This window comes from Schistocerca cancellata, chromosome 1 (assembly GCF_023864275.1).
Source record: "Schistocerca cancellata isolate TAMUIC-IGC-003103 chromosome 1, iqSchCanc2.1, whole genome shotgun sequence".
Classification (NCBI taxonomy): domain Eukaryota; kingdom Metazoa; phylum Arthropoda; class Insecta; order Orthoptera; family Acrididae; genus Schistocerca; species Schistocerca cancellata.
Genome location: NC_064626.1, coordinates 205,835,253 through 205,853,634, shown reverse-complemented (window position 1 = coordinate 205,853,634; position 18,382 = coordinate 205,835,253). Strand labels below are relative to the sequence as shown.

Below are 18,382 nucleotides of genomic sequence, written 5' to 3'. Positions count from 1 at the left end.
AAGACATCTTGGAGCTGTGTGGATCCTAGAATGAAGGAGGAAGATAAGGTTGCACATCTCATGAAGGGTGTTGCCGAGGACATGTATCAAGCCCTACTCCTGATGGAGGTTTCGACAGCAGACGACTTCATAAAATGGTGCCAGTATATCAAGACAATGCATTAAAAAAGAATTACACACAAGAAGTTTGAATGGCTTCCAAACGTCGTATCGATGTCTGTGATGCAGGATGCAACTGATTTCACAAGTGTTCTTCACCAGATAGTGAGAGACGAAGTTCAGAAGGCACTTAGATTGCACAGCGAGCAAAAAACCGAGACACTCCAAGAGGTCACAAGGGAGGACTTGGAACAGACATTGAACCCAATCTGTTGGCCTTCATTTCCCTTTAAAACAGTGAAAAAGTTGAGATCCAGGTGGCTTTACATTCCTACAAAGCCACATGAGGAACATGTCTGGGAACCAAGGAAGACTGACGTCTGGAGAACCCAGGGTAACCAATCAGTATGCTTCCACTGTGGACGACCGCGACATGTGGTGCGCTATTGTCAAGAAAGGTGTCGGATAAATGATGACGCCTGCACCAGAAGACAGCAGACCGATCTTAGCAGACGCCAACTCTGGGACGACGAAGATGAATGAGAAGATGTGGGTGCAGGACGACGTAGGTCACCATCACCGCAAGCTAGCCGCTGGAGAGGATGCTCCCCAACACACCAATAAAGGTCTCCATCGCTGTTTAGAAGCTCCAGCCGATCACCTAGCCACTGCAACCTGGAAAATGAAAGGGTGCGACCTTTCTTGGAGGTGAGGCCGCTGAAGCGAAAAATCCTCTGCCATCAATCACTACGAAAATGATAGGAAAGTACGTCGATATCCTAATGGATGGCCGACCAACCCAAGCTCCTGTAGACTCTGGAGCATCATATTCAGTCGTTTCAGAGAAGTACCGTTACCAATTACAGAAAACCGTAATCATTGGGGGGGGGTCTCTGCTGAAGGTGGCTAATGGGAAATATGTAAAACCTACAGGAAGATGTACCATTCGTGTGGGTATAAGTGGCCATACACAGCCCTTAGAATTTATCATCTTACAAGAGTGTAGTAATGACGTCATTCTCAGATGGGACTTTTTGTAAGCTTCTCAGTCTATTATAGATTGTGGTCACTCGAAGATTATGCTAGACAAGACGAGATACTGTGGACAGGAAGATGCGCATCCGAGTGTGTGGAGACTGTGTGCGGGATGAAATGATCATTCCTGCAGTCAACGCTAGAGAGGTCATGCCATACATCAACCCATGGAACTTGTAGTGGAATGAAAGATAAGCATACCACAGAAGAATAACTTGGTCATCCCAGCCTCTGTCGTCTCATTTTAAGAATGGATTCAGTGAATTGCAGATAGTTAACTGTCGCCAAGAACCGCAGATCGTTCCAAGACGCATGTGCGTAGCAAACGCTGAGCTGTTAATTGAAGAACAGCTGACCGTCATAGAAACCTCCCATGCCGAGTCTGTGGGCGAAATTACCACTATCACTATGAGACAAGATCTTCTAGCTTGACTATCACCAGATCTCACTAAGGAACAACAGAAGAAGCTACTTGCCATTCTTCAAGAGTTCTCAGAAAGCTTCAATCCACAGGTGAAGACCAAATTAGACAAATCGACAGTGAAGCACTGAATTAACACTGGAGAACATCAACCAATAAGCCAGAGAGCATACCATGTGTCAGAAACGGAATGTCGAATAATTCACGACAAGGTAGAGAAAATGATGAAGAATGACATCATTCAGCTTTCACAGAGCCCATTGTCGTCACCAGTGGTCCTCGTCAGGAAGAAGGAACGCAGTTGGTGCTTTTGTGTTGATAACAGGAAGCTTAATAAGATAGCTAAAAAGGACGTTTACCCTCTTCCACGAATTGGCAATAGACAGCATTGTCTGAAGGGGAGCTAAGTTTTTCTCAACCATGGACATGTACTCGGGATACTGGCAAATCGAAGTAGATGAGGCTGATCGTGAGAAAGCTGCATTCATCACCCCTGTGGGCCTGTGTGAGTTTAAGGTAATGCCGTTTGGTTTGTGTAATGCACCACCAGCAACTTTAGAACGGATGATGGATAATCTTCTACATCAGCTGAAGTGGACGATGTGTCTTTGTTATTCAGATGACATTATAGTGTTATCGCAGACATATAAAAAGACTGAGGGTCGTTCTTAAGTGTCGCCAACAAGGCGGACTGAAACTTGATCAAAGAAAGTGTCTCTTTGGAGCAAAAGAAATCAAAATACTTGGATACCTTGTGTCAAACGAAGGTGTGCGGCCAGACCCAGAAAAGGTGAGATCTGTAACGGAATTTCCTATTCCTAAAAGTATTAGAGATGTGAGAAGCTTCCTCGGATTATGTTCTTATTACCGTTGTTTTATCAAAGACTTTTGTATCAAAGCCAGGCCACTCAAAGAGTTGTTAAAAGCTGATGCTAAATTTATCTGGGGTGGTGCTCAACAAGATTTTTCGATGTGCTGCATAAAGCTCTGACAGCTGACCCTGTACTTGGTCTGTATGATGAGAGATCACCTACAGAACTACACACAGATGCCAGTGGTCATGGGATTGATACTGTTCTGGTGCAAATTTCGAATGGAAAAGAGAAAGTTATAGTCTATGCCTCTAGGACACTTACAAAAGCCGAGAGAAACTACTCAACTACAGAAAGAGAATGTCTTGCTGTGATCTGGCCATGTGCTAACTTTGACATTATCTCTAGGAAAGGCCATTCACAGTTGTTACAGACCATCAATCACCTTGTTGGCTGACAGGTTTTAAAGATCCAACAGGACGACTCGCAAGGTGGGCACTATGTCTTCAAGAGTACGACATTGCCATAGTGTACAAAACTGGAAGAAAACACCAAGATGCCGACTGTCTCTCAAAAAGCCCTGTGCAAGACCACCCAGGCTTTGATGAAGACAGTGACTGTCTCGCTACACTCCAGGAGTGCTGAGCAGGAGAAGGATGCCAAGATATCTCAAATTATGCTTGCCTTAAATGGGTCAGAGGATGTGAAAGGACAATTTAAGGTAGTTAATGGATTACTTTGCACGAAAAACTTTGATCCGTAAGGAAAGAAGTGGCTACCAGTGATTCCTAAGCACATGCACTTAGATATTCTACAGAAATTCCACGACACACCTGACGCCGGACATTTAGGATTTATTAAGACCTATGATAGAATCCACAGGAGATTTTTCTGGCCAGGTTTATTTAGGAGTGTCCGTCACTATGTATCACACTGTAGAGAGTGCCAGGGGAGAAAGGCAGTTCCTCAGAAACCACCTGGCTGACTCATACCAATTCCACCAGCCGATATGTCTTTCCAGCATGTTGGGATTGACCTCCTCGGACGATTTCCAATATCTGCCAGTGGCAATAGATGGATTATTGTTTGCACTGATTATTTGACATGCTACGCCATTATAAAAGCCATGAAAAAACCTGAAGCATACAAGGTAGTCAAATTCATCATGAAAGACATTGTATTAAAACACGGTGCCCCAAGGTCGTTAATTACAGATCAAGGGAAAGTTTTTCAATTGAATCTTGTGACAGAGATAAACTGTCGGTGCAACATCACTCATCACATGACGACTGCCTACCATCCGCGAACTAACGGGCTTACTGAACGCCTTAATAACACCTTGGCCAACATGCTATCAATGTTCGTCAATGTTAAGCAGAGCAACTGGGATGAGATGCTACCTTTCGTGAAATTTGCCTGCAACACCGCCAAACAAGACAGCACAGGATTTACGCCACTTTTCCTGGTGCATGGGTGTGAGGCAACTACGACGATGGACACTGTGTTTCCGTTACATCCTGATGATGTGGACGATGACTACACTGGCCAGGTGTTAACCAGAGCTGAGGAACCTCAGCAGTTTGACTCCACATGCTGCAGGCTCAAGAAAATGATCGCTGAAGGTATGACATGAGCCACCGCCCTGTTGTCTACCAACCTGGTGACCTCGTCTGGATCTTCACTCCTGTTCGGAAGGTTGGTGTCTCTGAGAAGCTCGTCATGTGCTACTTTGGATCTTATAAGGTTGTAAGACAGTTGTCTGATGTTACTTATGAAGTTGAAGATTTCGACCCCAACAACGAAAGATCAGAGATACGGTCCATGCCCTTCGAATGAAGCCCTACAAGGATCCTGCCAGGGTAAACTCGAAGCTCCAGCGGCAGGCAACAAGCAGAAAGGTGACAAAGAGCGTAGCGGCAAAATAAGTTCTAAGAAGATCACCGCCAGTGCGAGCATCAGTTATTGGGAGTCAGAGTATGCAGGACCGATGACTTGTTCCCGGACTAGGAGGACGTAACAACGAGACGCTGTTCTCCTAAGGAGGGAGCAATGTCGCAGAAGAAGCTGAGTAGCACCATGGTGTAGTGGTTATGATACTAAACTGTTGCATGGAGTGCCATGAGTTCAAAATTCACCTGGACTGTACAATTTTAATTTCTATATTCGGTTCGAGTACATTCTAGAAGTATCCACAAATGTCAAGAATCATTGTACTGGAATGTTCTGTAGCTGTATATATACTGTATGTGTTCTGACCAGAGGCAGTTCGCTCCGCACTCTTGTATGTACAAGTGCTGAAGAAACCTTCGTTAAGTGAAGATAAGTGATGGTCATTCATCTAATTACACATTCTTCTATGTGACATTATTATTGGAAATTCTCCTGCAAAGAATGGTAGCAACTTTAGACAAACAATTGGGAGAATATCAAGGAGGTTTTCAAAAGGGAAAATCTGCACAGAACAGACTTTAAACCTAAAATCGATAATTCACTACAGAATGCTAACCAGAAACCTATAACAGAATCATTTATTAATTTCAAAAAACCATTTGATTAAGTTGACAGAGAGAAGACAATAGAAAAAATCATTAAAAAATTTAGTGTTACAGCAAAATTAGCAAACATTATTAATGAAACTCTGGAGTTAAATTTATGAGAGAATTATCCCAGCCATTTAAAATAAAAACTGGTGTTAGACAAGGGGAGAGTTCATCAACTTTGCTGTTTAACTGTGTTATAGAAAACATTGTAAGGATCTGGAATTTGGAGCTCAAAGATCACAAAATTGAAACAATAATTCTAGGATGGAAATAAATGGAATTAAGGTAAACTGCCTGGCTCTTGAAGAAGATTTTGCAATACTTTCAGAAAATCTGACAGATGCAGTTATTCGAATAAATCTTCTCAAAGAAAAAGCAAATAGAACTGGTCTCAAAATTTCAGCTGAAAAAACAAAATTCATGACAAACATAAGATATATACTAAAATTTATGGAAACACAAATACATAAAATAGTGAGTAAGTAAATTCAAATATCTTGGATAAGCTATACAACAGAATGGACGAGAAAAATCTGCAGTAAATGTAAGGCTTAACAAAATGGAAAGAGCATATGGTTTACAAAGAATATTTAGAACAATTAATGCATATCTAGAAAAACTAAACTAAAACACTTTACTGTAGATATACAATCACAATGTTTATATGGATGTGAATGTCTAACAATGAACTATAAGCTGCAGAGAATAGAGGCACTTGAAAGATGGATAGTTAGACCAATTATGGGTGCAATGCAAACTACAGGTGGCTGTAAAATGAGAGGTAATGAGGAGATCTACAGAACTACAGAGAAAATACCAGAAGTAAAAGATTAATCTTTTTTTGGACACCTCTACCGAATGAATGAGAATAGGCTCACAAACAAATATTCCTGTATTTCTGGAAGAAGAAATCGAGAACAGCATGGATTAGAGAAACAAGGAAAGATATAGAAAGAAACAACATCAAAGAATAGGAAATGGCACACAGGAATCTTTTGAAAAATAAAATATTAAATTTAGAAGAAATGAGAAATCAGGAACAACATGGACAGAAGAAAGAAAAAGAACATGGGGAGAAATGAAAGAGTTCTAGAAAAACAGAAAACAATGAGGAAAGAAGCAGAACTGAAGGTATTACGTGTTCCTTATTGGTCAATACGAGGGGGAAAAGAAGTCACGCAGAGTACGGTGTTACATGAAGTTATTTCTAAAATTAATAAAAACTGTAGAACACAATAAAACAAAACACATTTAAATTCCACTAATTAATTATTCAAAATCACACAGGGAAGTTTGATAAATTGCACAAATGAACCTTCAGAGGTCATGTTTCAGATATGATTGACACCAACAGATAAAATATGAGACTGAAAGCCTCAAAAAGCCCTGAAGTTTCAAGTGAGGGATTAAAAAAATTACATGAAAGAAAAGATAAATGATGGTGATCATTCCTGAAGAAAAACTTCAGTCAGTCTCTGACTTACCTGTGAGTACTGTGGACAATATATGAATACTGTAGTGCTGTCCCAGGATGTTCTAGTGGCAGCAAAGAAAAGACTAATATGCATCAGTGACCACGGCTTTGACAGTTGATAACAAAAGAGCTAAATGAAGGTGAATGAAATGGATGGATGTGGAACCACAACGATTGGAACAAAGAATATGCCATTTGTAGCAGTCAATGGTGCAAAGTATTGGACTGGCCACTGTAATTTCACTTCTAAAAACTGGAATATTGATATTTGGCAAAGGTAAATGAAAATAAACATGTGGGAGAAAGAGCTGAAAGCTAATCTCAAATTCTTTTCCTTCTCACTTTTTTTAACACTTAGTTTTTCCATGATCATTTCCTTTCTCTGTTTCTTCTTTATTGGCCCAGACTTTTTTTATGAATGACAGTTGATTTCTATCTGTTGATATTCCACGTCCAGTACAATTTCCTACTCCCCCAACACACTAACTACTAAACTAATAAACTGTTGATATTCCACGTCCACTGATGGTGAAATGGAGGGGTTGTAAGATGCCAAATGTCACTCTTGTAACAGAAATCTTCCAAATTCTGATACACAAATTACAGGCCTAGGTCCTCACAAGCACATACAGTAGTCCTTCCATGGAGAACAGAGATTTGAGAAACCCGAGAGCTTGAAGGTGGAAGACAGGATAATATGCAAGACAGAGATTACTACTAAAACATCTTGTATGAGTTAATAAGAGTGAAAAGCTAAATAAAGACAGAAGTGAGAGGATGACGGTGAAAAATAGACAAGTCAGGAAATAAAAGATGTAGAAAGCTGAAAAGGAGTGAAGAAATGAGTAGCTAATGTGAATAAATGCTGATACAGATGGAATTAATGTAAATTAAGGCCAGGTGGGTGGCAAGAACCATGGACATGTTATAGTGCTAGTTCCCAATTGCGGAATTCTGAGAAACTGGTGTCTGGGGTAAGAATCCAGATGGCGAGTGTGGTGAAACAGGCACCGAAGTCATGACTATCATGTTGTACAACATGCTCTGCAACGAGATATTGTGTGTTGCTTGTATACACCCTCTGCCTATGCCCATTCATCCTGATTGATAACTGGATGGTAGTCATCCCGATGTAAAATGCTGAACAAAATTTACTTAACAGCTGGTATATGACGTGATGCTTCACAGGTGCCTCTGCCTTTGATAGTATATGTTTTGTCAGTTAGCAGGCTGGAATAGGTAGTGGTAGGAGGGCGCACAGGGCAAGTCTTACACTGGGGACAGTCACGGGTAGGTAGGGAGATGGGTAGGTAGCCATATGGTAGGGAGATGGGTGCAAAAGGAGCACAGGGTCTGAAAAGAATATTGCAGAGATTGGAAGAAACGAATAACATTCTATGTGTGGTGGGCAAAATCTGACACAGAATGGATCTCATTTCAGGGCATGATTTTAGGAAGTCATGATCTTGTCAAAGTAGCTGATTGATACATTCAAGACCAGGATAATACTGGGTGACAAGTGGTGTGCTCTGAAGTTGTTTTTTGGATGGATCAGCAGTACCAGGATTGGATGTGATGGCCCAGGAAATCTGCTTTTGAACTATGCTGTTGGGATAATTATGTCCAGTGAAGGCTGAAGTGAGAGTGGTGGTGTACTGCCGTAAAGAGTCTGCATCCAAACAAATACGTTTGCCTCACATGCCAAGGTTGCATGGGAAGGAACGTTTGACATGGAAAGGATGGCAACTGTCAAAATGTAAGCACTGTTGTTTGTTGGTAGGTTTAATGTGGACGGAAGTGTGTAGCTGGCCTTCAGTGAGGACAAGATCAACATCAAGGAAAGTGACATGGGATTCGGAATAGGACCATGTGAAATTTAATTGGAAGCAGATATTTATAGATTTACTGTCAGGCCATGACTTCCAAAAATTGTGTCCTGAAGTGAGATCCATTCTGTCTGAGCTCTTGCCCACCAAACTAAAAGGAGCTTTCCGTTGCCCTCCCAATTTCCGCAATATATTCTTGATAAACCCTACGCTCCTTCTGCACCCATTTCCCTATGCTATGACTCCTACCCTGTGGCCATCCCCGCTGCAAGACTTGCCCTGTGCACCCTTCTACCACGACCTGTACCAGCCCTTAACTGGCAAAACATATACTATCAGAAGGAGAGCCAGCTGTGAAACCAGCTGTTATGTAAACACTGTTCGGCCTTTTACACTGGCATCACCACCACCAAATTATCAATTAGGATAAATAGGCATAGGCAGAGGGTGTATACTGGCAACACACAATATCCTATTGCAGACCATGCTCTACAACACGACAAGCATAACCTCGGTGCCTATTTCATGACACGCACCATCTGGATTCTTCCCCCAGACACCAGTTTCTCAGAACTCCGCAGGTGGGAACTAGCACAACAACATGCCATTGGTTCTCACCACCCATCTGGCCTTAATTTATGTCAATTTCGTCTGTCTCAGCATTTCTTTACGGTAATTACTCTTTTCTTCACTCCGTTTTAGTTTCCTACATCTTTCACTGTCTAAACTGTCTATTTCTCACTGCCCCCTCCCTCCCACCTCTTGTCACATACAGTGCACTTAGCTTTTCACTCTAACCCGTGTACAATGTTTAAGCAGTAATCTCTGTCTTGCATATCACCCTGTCTTCCACCTTTAATCTCTTAGGTTTTCAAATCTCATCCGGTGCAGTCCCCGACAATCGGTCTTTCCTTCTCATCTCTCTTGGTAAGTCTCCCCTGACCTGAGTTTCTGGGTGACTTCTAAACTGTACCCCTTTCCTTAAATCTCTTCAGTCCTTTTCCTTCGCCCGTCTTCCTTCCCCTTCAACTCTTCCACCAGAAGAAGAAGCCACCAGCTCCAAAACCTTGTGAAAGTTAAATCCCTTTGTGTGTCTGCTCCCCTGCCTCCGCTTGTGAGTAGATATTTTTATCTGTCCATTTACATTATATTACCAATAATTGATAATCTTCACTTTCTGCTACACACAATCAGAAGTTGTCCCAAATTCATCTCTGTCATTAACTAAAATAAGATATTCTTTTATTATATTCCTCAGCCTTCATTATTACACAAGGTCTCTGTGTACCCCTTAGGCAATATGCCTAATCTGTATTAAATGAGATACGATAGTTTATTAGCATCAGGATACCACGTTCCCCTCTACCAAGCCAAAAAAAAGAAATAATGAAGAAATACAAAATTTCTCTCTCAGTCAGTCATGGGAAAAGTACTATGCGATATACACAGATTGAATTCTCATATTATAAAACAATTATGATAAATACTACTTCATTTACCTGTTTTTGCATCCCTTATAGTGAGAGGCTGATTACGACAGGATACTAAAAGAACCTGTCTGGGACCCTCCTTGGCAGTCTTCAATGAAAGGATGGCTTCATCAGTACATGATAGCCTCGGATTCAAAAGCTGACGTGTCTACAAAAAATTGTAGTGGTCAACAAAGTATTAAATGTAAAATTATAAGTACGAATATACAAAAATATCACATAATTCAAAGTTTTTGCAAGCTGAAATGTAACATTCAGCTGAGCACCAATCTCTATAAATCTATAAATATTTACCATCTACATCTACTTTCAAAAATCTAGTGTGGCAATGGTTGTGCATCAAAAGCCTTCTACAAATCTCCTTTGAACAGGGGAAATAACAAAACAACTATGTACATTAAGACTCACAGACAACTGATTTATGTATTTGTTTTTCCTATCCATTTCTCACAAGAGGAAAAAACTTAAAAGTGAACAGACTGCTGGAATGAGAGTGCTGATTTTTGTTTCTTTCTGTACTGCTGAACATCCCTTGATCTATGACCGTAGATAATCTTTTGTCCCAAACTTTGAATAGTCCTCCTCTCCTCCAATCCTTACCCTCATAATTATTCTATATGTGTGGTACCAATCACAGACAAATCTAAAAGTAAGGGCACAAAAATTATGAAAACAATGTTGAGAAAAAGATGGAGAAGTGATTGAAATAATGGAGAATCCAATTGTGAGATAAATGCAAAAACTGTGTGAAGTATCCCTATAAGAAATAGTGGTGAGGTTTCAGAATCTTATGTATCGCCACACTACCTGTGTACAAAAGAAATAACATTTAAAAATTGACTCTTGCAATAAGAATACGTAGTAACACAACTGCAGAAACTTTCAATATTCTTTATAATCCATAAGAAGTGATGCCATAAAAGATGCACATCCACACCACAGAGGAAATCAGTTTTGCATAATCAGAGCTTTTATCAGTATATCTAAGGTATGTCATAAGCCATATTCAATATTTGTGATGACGATATCACTAGTCACAGTGAGCAAAAACTAAACAATCAATATCTGATCTATTCTGAACAGTTGTTGAATTTCACATTATTAATTTAAATCTGCCCAAACCTCTATTTATGTTACATTAGTATTCCAAGGACAATTTTCAGTGCATAGGAATTAACCTGAGTTCAGTAAGATTACTATTCTCTAGTTGGCCGTGGTGTAGTCCAATATAAATGTATTAAATCAGGTGACTAATCCGTCCATTTTGAAACACATTTTACAATCATTGCTCTTTATTTTGACCTGCAATTAAAGCTGTAGAGTGGACTAGTGTTTAATGACATTAGGGGAAAAAGTCACTTCTGTAAACTGCTAATGTGTTCTTTGACTACTGTCCCACAGTTCCCACAGAAAGGTACCATGCCACTACCCTAGGAGTGGAATTCCTGAATGATGAGGGTCTTCCATACAATGCATGGGGATGGCAGTGTTTGAAGTGCTCAAGTGACTCTAAAATGAAGACAAATCAAGCAATGGAAAAACCATGATGGAATAATATTATGAAAAGGATAGATTACTACTCACCATACGTCTTACCCTCTCTCCACCTCATCCCTGTATGTTCCCACAAGCAGCACTTTACCATCCTCCACTCCTACCCTGATATTCCTCCCCCTCCCTACCCCAGCCTCCTCCTTACCCCCGCCACCCAGACTGCTTCTACTATCATGTGCTGCTGCTCGCAGCCCGGCCTCAGCAGGCAGAGACTGTGGTCATGTGTGTGTGAATTGCGTTTGTGTGTGTGTGTGTGTGTGTGTGTGTGTGTGTGTGTGTGTGTGTCCAATGGCGTTTTTGGCCAAAAGCTAACTTCTTTGACAGTCTTTCTGTTGTGCCTATCTGCGACTCAGCATCTTCGGTAAAAATGAAGACATTCCTACAACATGAAAGAAGCTGAGGAAATTATACACAAGGCGTATTAGAGCTCAAGTACGTTGATCCCTAATCTTTCTTTGCCAATTGGAATTTCTAACCACACTGCTTCCACCAACCACCAATAATAATTGCATTTCAGCAGTAGCCACCCTATTCTCATCAGACAGACTTCCTCTATAGATATGGTATCTATGGACACTGCATATGCAAGGATAGTAATATCTTTCTATCTGAGTTTGTTGAAACTCTTGTGAAGCCTTCAGTTAGAGGAACCTCCCCCCCCCCCCCCCCCCCCCCCGCCACACACACACACACTATCATATCATTCCCCTAGACATATTGCCCCACGTTTCAGACACCTACTGAACAGTCACCAACTCTTCTTTCTACACAGTACAATCCTGGAACTAAACTGCAGAACTTTGCGCTCTGCCTAGCTTTGATTTTCTTTCACTGTAACCTGAAATGATGCCCTTTCTCAGAACTATACACACTCAAGGTGGCATTCCAGCTTTGCTATCTGGTCGAATCTTTAGCCACCCCATGTCTGACAAGAGATACACCTGTCAATCACACAAGTACTCAGACCGCACCCCCTCCTTTCACTCCAATGTGACAGGCATTTCTTAACCAAACTGATACATAAAGATGCTGCTCCATCAACTTCGTTACATATTTATGTACGAACTATCCCAATTATTTGTAAGTGATAGCACGGGCACAGCTCAGCAGTTACATGTGCATGGACAGCTATGACAGCCCTTTGATAAGTCAAAGCCTTATGATGTAAACTGTCACACCTTCAACTACGCCACATGCTGGTGCCATTGATGGAATGTAACCTACGAGGTAACAGTATCACTTAATGTTGTGACCATGGTAGACCCTAAGTACACCTGAATTATTTTAGAAGGTGTATTTCACGTAGGCTAGCCTCTGAAACTTCCCAGCTGATTAAAAATACATCAGACAAAGACTCAAACCCAGACCTTTATCAGTCACAAGACAAATAAGCCAGACAAATGATCTGCCTTTACCTCTCTTCTACCTCTGAAACTTCAAAGACATTCTCCTGCATACATTACGGTACTAGCTCTCCTGGAGGAAAGAATTTTGTAGCACAATGGTCTATCCACAATCTAGGGGAGTGTTTTCAGAATGAATCTTTCAGTAACAATGAAGTTTGGAAAATGGGAAAGAGGGAGAGGCGGAAGGGAAGCTGTGCGGGCAAGTTATGAGTAATCCCCAGTTTTAATTTGCCACTAAGTTTCATACCAGTGCACACTAAGTTGCAGAGGAATCACTGATTAGGCATACAGATTAAGGGAACACATTAACCATCATACAATAAAACTCTTTTATTGAAGCAATTTTGTATCATGAACATTTTTAATTTTATGTTTACAATTTAAAAATTACCAGCTTTGTACCATCATTTAGTTAACTGTAGCCTTCAGTCAGAGGGCAGATATGTTCACACTATGAGGCTCTATCTTCTCTTGTTGAGTTGATGAGTTACTATATAACATATTCAATAGTGAGCAGCTGCGTATAGATGTTTGAGCAGTAAATTAGTTTAATAGTATTTGACACTTGTCTTTTTCTTTATTTTTAAACACAATGTCTGATGACAGCTTACTAAGAAATCAAAACAGGATGTGATGCTATTTTTGTAGCTCATGGCTGAGAAAGTCTATAAGTGACTCATTTTCGATTAGCATCTGTGATTCAAGTTTCAACTGGAGATCACTCTTCCTGAGGAGTTCCAAAAGTTCATAAGCTACTCTTATCATGTTACTACTCTTATTTATATGCCTACCTGGCATTCAGCATCTGTGTTATACAGTGAGTATTTTTATGCATCCCATTGTTTATTTTTTCAGTCACATACACAATAAATACACAGCATTTAATTCTACTTACTTCAATATTGAATACTGCAATTGTTCCATCCCTGTTTCCCATGTAAACATTACCCCAATTTTGGTCTATGCACTGTATTGGAGCACCAACATCCATTGCCTCGAAGATATGGGTTCCAGACTGAAAATTAAAAGTTCATTTTAAACACTGTATGAAAGTTCCTGAACAATGTAAATACTTGTGGACTAAGGGAGAACACTCAACAAAAAGCAGAAGTGTTGAGCTGACATAGGCCTACGTGAATGAAAGAACACTTGCTAGCTTTCAGAGTCATCATTTGACGAGCTAGATTGTGGTGGGATAAATAAAATGAGAGGGAAGCAGAAGGCAGGGACAGGGACTGGGGGTTGGGTGGCTATTGTCTCAGAAGGAGGCAGCCAATTTGCCAGCTAGGAATGTAGAAGGGAGGGGAGGCAGGTATATGGGCTGCCACAGTTATAGCAGATGGTAGGAAGCGGCACATTGAAGATAACATGGGGACATAAATTGGGAGGTAGTGGCAGGATGGAGGAAGGGGAAACAGTTGGGTGGAGAGTGCAGGCATAGTAGGCTACCTGATACTGAGGCCAGGATGGAGGCAGGTGAAACTGTTGGATAGAGAGTACAGGTGCAACAAGGTGCAGTGGATTACCTGAAATTGAGGCCAGATGATGGAGTGGAGAACAATGTAAGAACAACTGCCATCTGCATATTTCAGAGAAGCTGGTGCTGGAGGGGGGGGGGGGGGGGGGGGGGGGGGGGGGGGGGGTTCCAGGTCGGCTTGGGTTGTGAAGCTGCCACTGAGATTACGCATTTTGTGCTCAGTTGTAGATTGTGCCACCGGGTGGCCCACTCTGTTCTTGGCAACTGTTTGGCGGTGGCCATTCATCCTAGTGGACAACTGGGTAGTAGTCAAACTGACATAAAAAGTTGTGCAGCGTTCGTAACAGAGTTGGTATATGACATGTCTGCTTCTAAAGGTAGCCCAGCCTCTGATGGGGTAGGATAAATCTATTACAGGACTGTAATAAGAAGTGCTGGATGAGTGGACAGGGCAGGTTTTGTACCTGGGGCACAGGGATATAATTCAAGGGGTTGGTAATGGGACTGCGGAGTGGGGAGTGGGGGGTGGAGGTTGTGGGAGTGGGAGTGGGTGTGGCATAGGGACGAACTGGTATGTTGTGTAGGTTCGATGGGCAACGGAACGGGATGGGACAGATCTTAGGTAGGATGTTCCTCTTTCTGGACAAGATGAGTGATAATCAGAGCTCTGGAGAAGAAGATGCTTTTGGTGTTCCAGTACAGGATGATACTGGGTGACAAGGGTGACACACTCCTTTGTAACTGATTCTTTGGCATGGTGAAGGACTGGAGGTGTTTGAGGATATGATAGAGGAAATCTGTTTGTGGACTAGGTTTGGAGGTATCGCCTTCAAGAGGTCTTCAGCATAGCAGGCAAGGGAGTTATTGTCATTGCAGATAGCGTCGTCCACAAGTGGCTAGGCTGCATGGGAGGCATCTTTTGGTGTGGAAGAGGTAGTAGCTGTGGATATGCAGGTACTGTTGGTGGTTAGAGGGTTCAATGTGGGCAGGTGTGTGAATGGAGCCATCAAAGAGGTGGCGGTCGAAGTCCATGAAGGTTGTGCGTTGGGTAGAGGAGGACGAGGTGAAGCGGATGGAAGAGTAGGTGTTGAGGTTGTGAAGGAATGCACATAGGGTGTCTTGGTCCTGGGTCCAGTTCAAATGGTACAAATGGCTCTGAGCACTATGGGGCTTAACTTCTGAGGTCGTCAGTCCCCTAGAACTTAGAACTACTTAAACCTAACTAACCTAAGGACATCACACACATCCATGCCCGAGGAAGGATTCTAACCTGCGACCGTAACGGTCGCGCCTAGAACCGCTCAGCCATCCAGGCCGGCCTGGGCCCAGTTCACGAAGATATCAATGAACCTGAACCCAACTAGGTGTTGGGAGTTTTGGGAGGCAAGGAAGGTTTCCTCTGGATGGCCTGTAAAAAGGTCGGCATAGAAGAGTGCCACACATGTTCCTGTGGCTGTTCCATAGATTCGTCTGTAAACCTTTCCTTCAAAGCCAAAGTAGCTGTTTGTCAGGACAGGGTTGGTAATGTGTGTAAGGAATGAGGTTGTGAGTTTGGAGCCTGGATGACCATTGGGAGAGGTAGCGCTCGATAGTGGCAAGGCAATGGCATTGGTGTACAGGGAGACGGCATCAACATCGGCTGGAGGTGTTGGTCAACAAGAACAGAATTTTTTTCACTGGCAGCACAATAGTCAGCTACAATGGAGCAAATAGGATGGTTGGGTTTGTGGATTTTTGGGGGCCATGTAGAAGGTGGATGTGTGGGGTGTCATAGGAGGGAGGAGGGAGATGGATTCAGGAGAGATGTTCTGGGAAGGGCCTATAGATTTCAGTACAAATTGGAGGTTATGTAGGGACTTACAGCATGGGATCCGTCTAGCTGAGCCTGTACGTGGAGGAGAAGAAAGCGTCACCCTCCAGTGGAACTGCGGCGGTTTTTTCTCTCACCTGGCTGAGTTACGTCAACTTTAAAGAGTTACACCTTCTTTTTGCATTGTCCTTCAGGAAACCTGGTTTCCTGCAATGCGGAGCCCCACCCTTCATGGCTATCAGGGGTACTACAAAAACTGTCCTGCCTGTGACAGACCATCAGGTGTAGTTCGCATCTTTGTCCTTACCTCTGTCTGTTGCGAACCTGTGCCCCTTCAAACACCTTTAGGAGCTGTGGCTGTCAGGGTGAAGACTATGCAGGAAATTACCATCTGTAACGTCTACCTCCCTCGAGATGATGACGCACCATCCCATGTATTGGTTGCACTCATTTCGCAACTCTCTCCACCTGTTCCCCTTCTGTGTGATTCTAACACTCATAATCCTTTGTGAGATGGAGCCAAGATTAGTGGCTGTGGCAAAATGCTGACAACCTAGTAACTCAACTCGACCTTTACCTCCTAAATACAGGTGCCCCCACACATTTCAGTGTGGTACATGGCACATATTCGGCCACTGATCTCTTGGTTTGCAGTCATGGCCTTCTCCCACCTATCCACAGGAGAGCACATGAAGACTTGTGTGGTAGTGACCACTTTCCACTCTTCCTGACCCTACTCCAGTGTCCCTCATCTCAATGCTTGCCCAGGTGGGCTCTTCCCAAGGCTAATTGGGACACTTTCATAATCACTAGCACTGTTGAATCTCCATTGCATGCCACCATTGATGAGGTGATTTATGCCATCACTAATACCATTATTGTTGCAGCTGAATTGGCAATTCCTTGTTACTCCTGTTGTCCCCAGTGGAAATGAGTGCCTTGGTGGTTGCCGGAAATTGCTGTGGCCATTAGAGACTGCAGACGGGCCCTCTAACGTCTTAAGCACCACCCATCCCTGGAGAATGTCATTGCCTTCAAACGGCCCTGTGCCCAGTTTCGCCTCCTTGTCAAAGAAAGAAAGTAGGAGTGTTGGGAACGCTATGTCTCCACCACTGGAACACGATCCTCCCCCTCCCAGATATGGACCAAGTTTCGTTGACTTTACGGCTATCACACACCTGTAAGTGTTCCTGGAATTTCCACAAATGAAGCTGTATCGGCCGATCCAGACGTAATTGCAGAGCGTCTTGCTGAGCATTATGTCCGGATCTCTGCATCTGAAGATTACCACCCTATCTTTCATCTCCTCAAACTGAGGATGGAACGACAACACCTCTCTTTTGCTCCACACCACCCTGAGACATATAATGCTGTCTTCAGTGCACGGGAATTTCTCAGTGCCCTTGCCGACTGTCCTGACACATCCCTGGCCCAGACCGCATGCATTTGCAAATGCTGAAACATCTTTCAGCGGATCCCCAGTGCCACATCTTTGCCATCTTCAACCACATCTGGAGCGCTGACGAATTCCCGTCGCACTGGCGGGAAAGTATCGTCATCCCAGTGCTAAAGCCTGGTAAGAACCCACTGGATGTTCATAGCTATCAGCCTATCAGCCTCACCAACATTCTGTGCAAGCTACTCGAATGTATGGTGAGACGGCGGTTGTGTTGGCTCCTTAAGTCTCGGGGCCTTCTGGCTCTGTCCCAAGCCTGATTTTGCCAAAGATGCTCCACCATCAACAACTTGATGCACCTGGAGTCTGCCATTTGTTTGGCCTTTGCCCAACGACAACACCTTGTTGCCATCTTTTTCCACCTGACAAAGGTCTATAATGCCACTTGGCGACACCACATCCTTGCTACTCTGTATGAGTGGGGTCTCCGTGGCCCACTCCCAATTTTTATAAAGCTTCCTGTCGCTCCGCACTTTCAGAGTTCATACTGGTGCATCCCACAGTGCACCCCATATACAAGAGAATGGGGTCCCACAGGGCTCTGTCCTGAGTGTCCCACTTTTTTTAATTGTCTTCAATGGTCTCACATTAGCAGTAGGATCATCAGTATTTCCTCTCCTATATGCTGACGATTTTTGCTGTTCCTCTTCTATTGTTCTGGCTGAACGCCGGCTGCAAGGAGCTATACAGAAAGCGCAGACATGGGCCCTCACTCATGGCTAAGATTTGTCATACCCTTCTGTTGTCATCGTACTGTCCATCCCCATACAGAACTTTACCTCGATGACCAACTAATAGATGTAGTGGAGACTTACCACTTTTAGGGACTGGCATAGAATGCACACTTAATTCAGCATCCCCATATTCGTCAGCTTAAGGACAAGTGCTGGCGGCCCCTCAATATTATTCGATGCCTGAGCCACACCGACTGGGGTGCTGATTGTCTTACACTGCTTCAGCTGTACAAAGCCCTCATACAATC

At 42.9% G+C, this 18,382-nt stretch overlaps 1 protein-coding gene across 1 annotated transcript in view; it reads right to left on the bottom strand.

The window, feature by feature from the left end:
- The window catches only part of LOC126164190 (uncharacterized), a 153,520-nt gene that overhangs the window by 37,253 nt on the left and 97,885 nt on the right, over window positions 1-18,382 (bottom strand). Inside the window, exons 8-9 of the mRNA XM_049920223.1 lie at window positions 13,553-13,672; window positions 9,707-9,845 (exon numbers count right to left, since the gene is read on the bottom strand). Of these exons, the coding sequence (XP_049776180.1) occupies window positions 9,707-9,845; window positions 13,553-13,672 (259 nt within the window). The remainder of the gene's footprint in view (window positions 1-9,706; window positions 9,846-13,552; window positions 13,673-18,382) is intronic.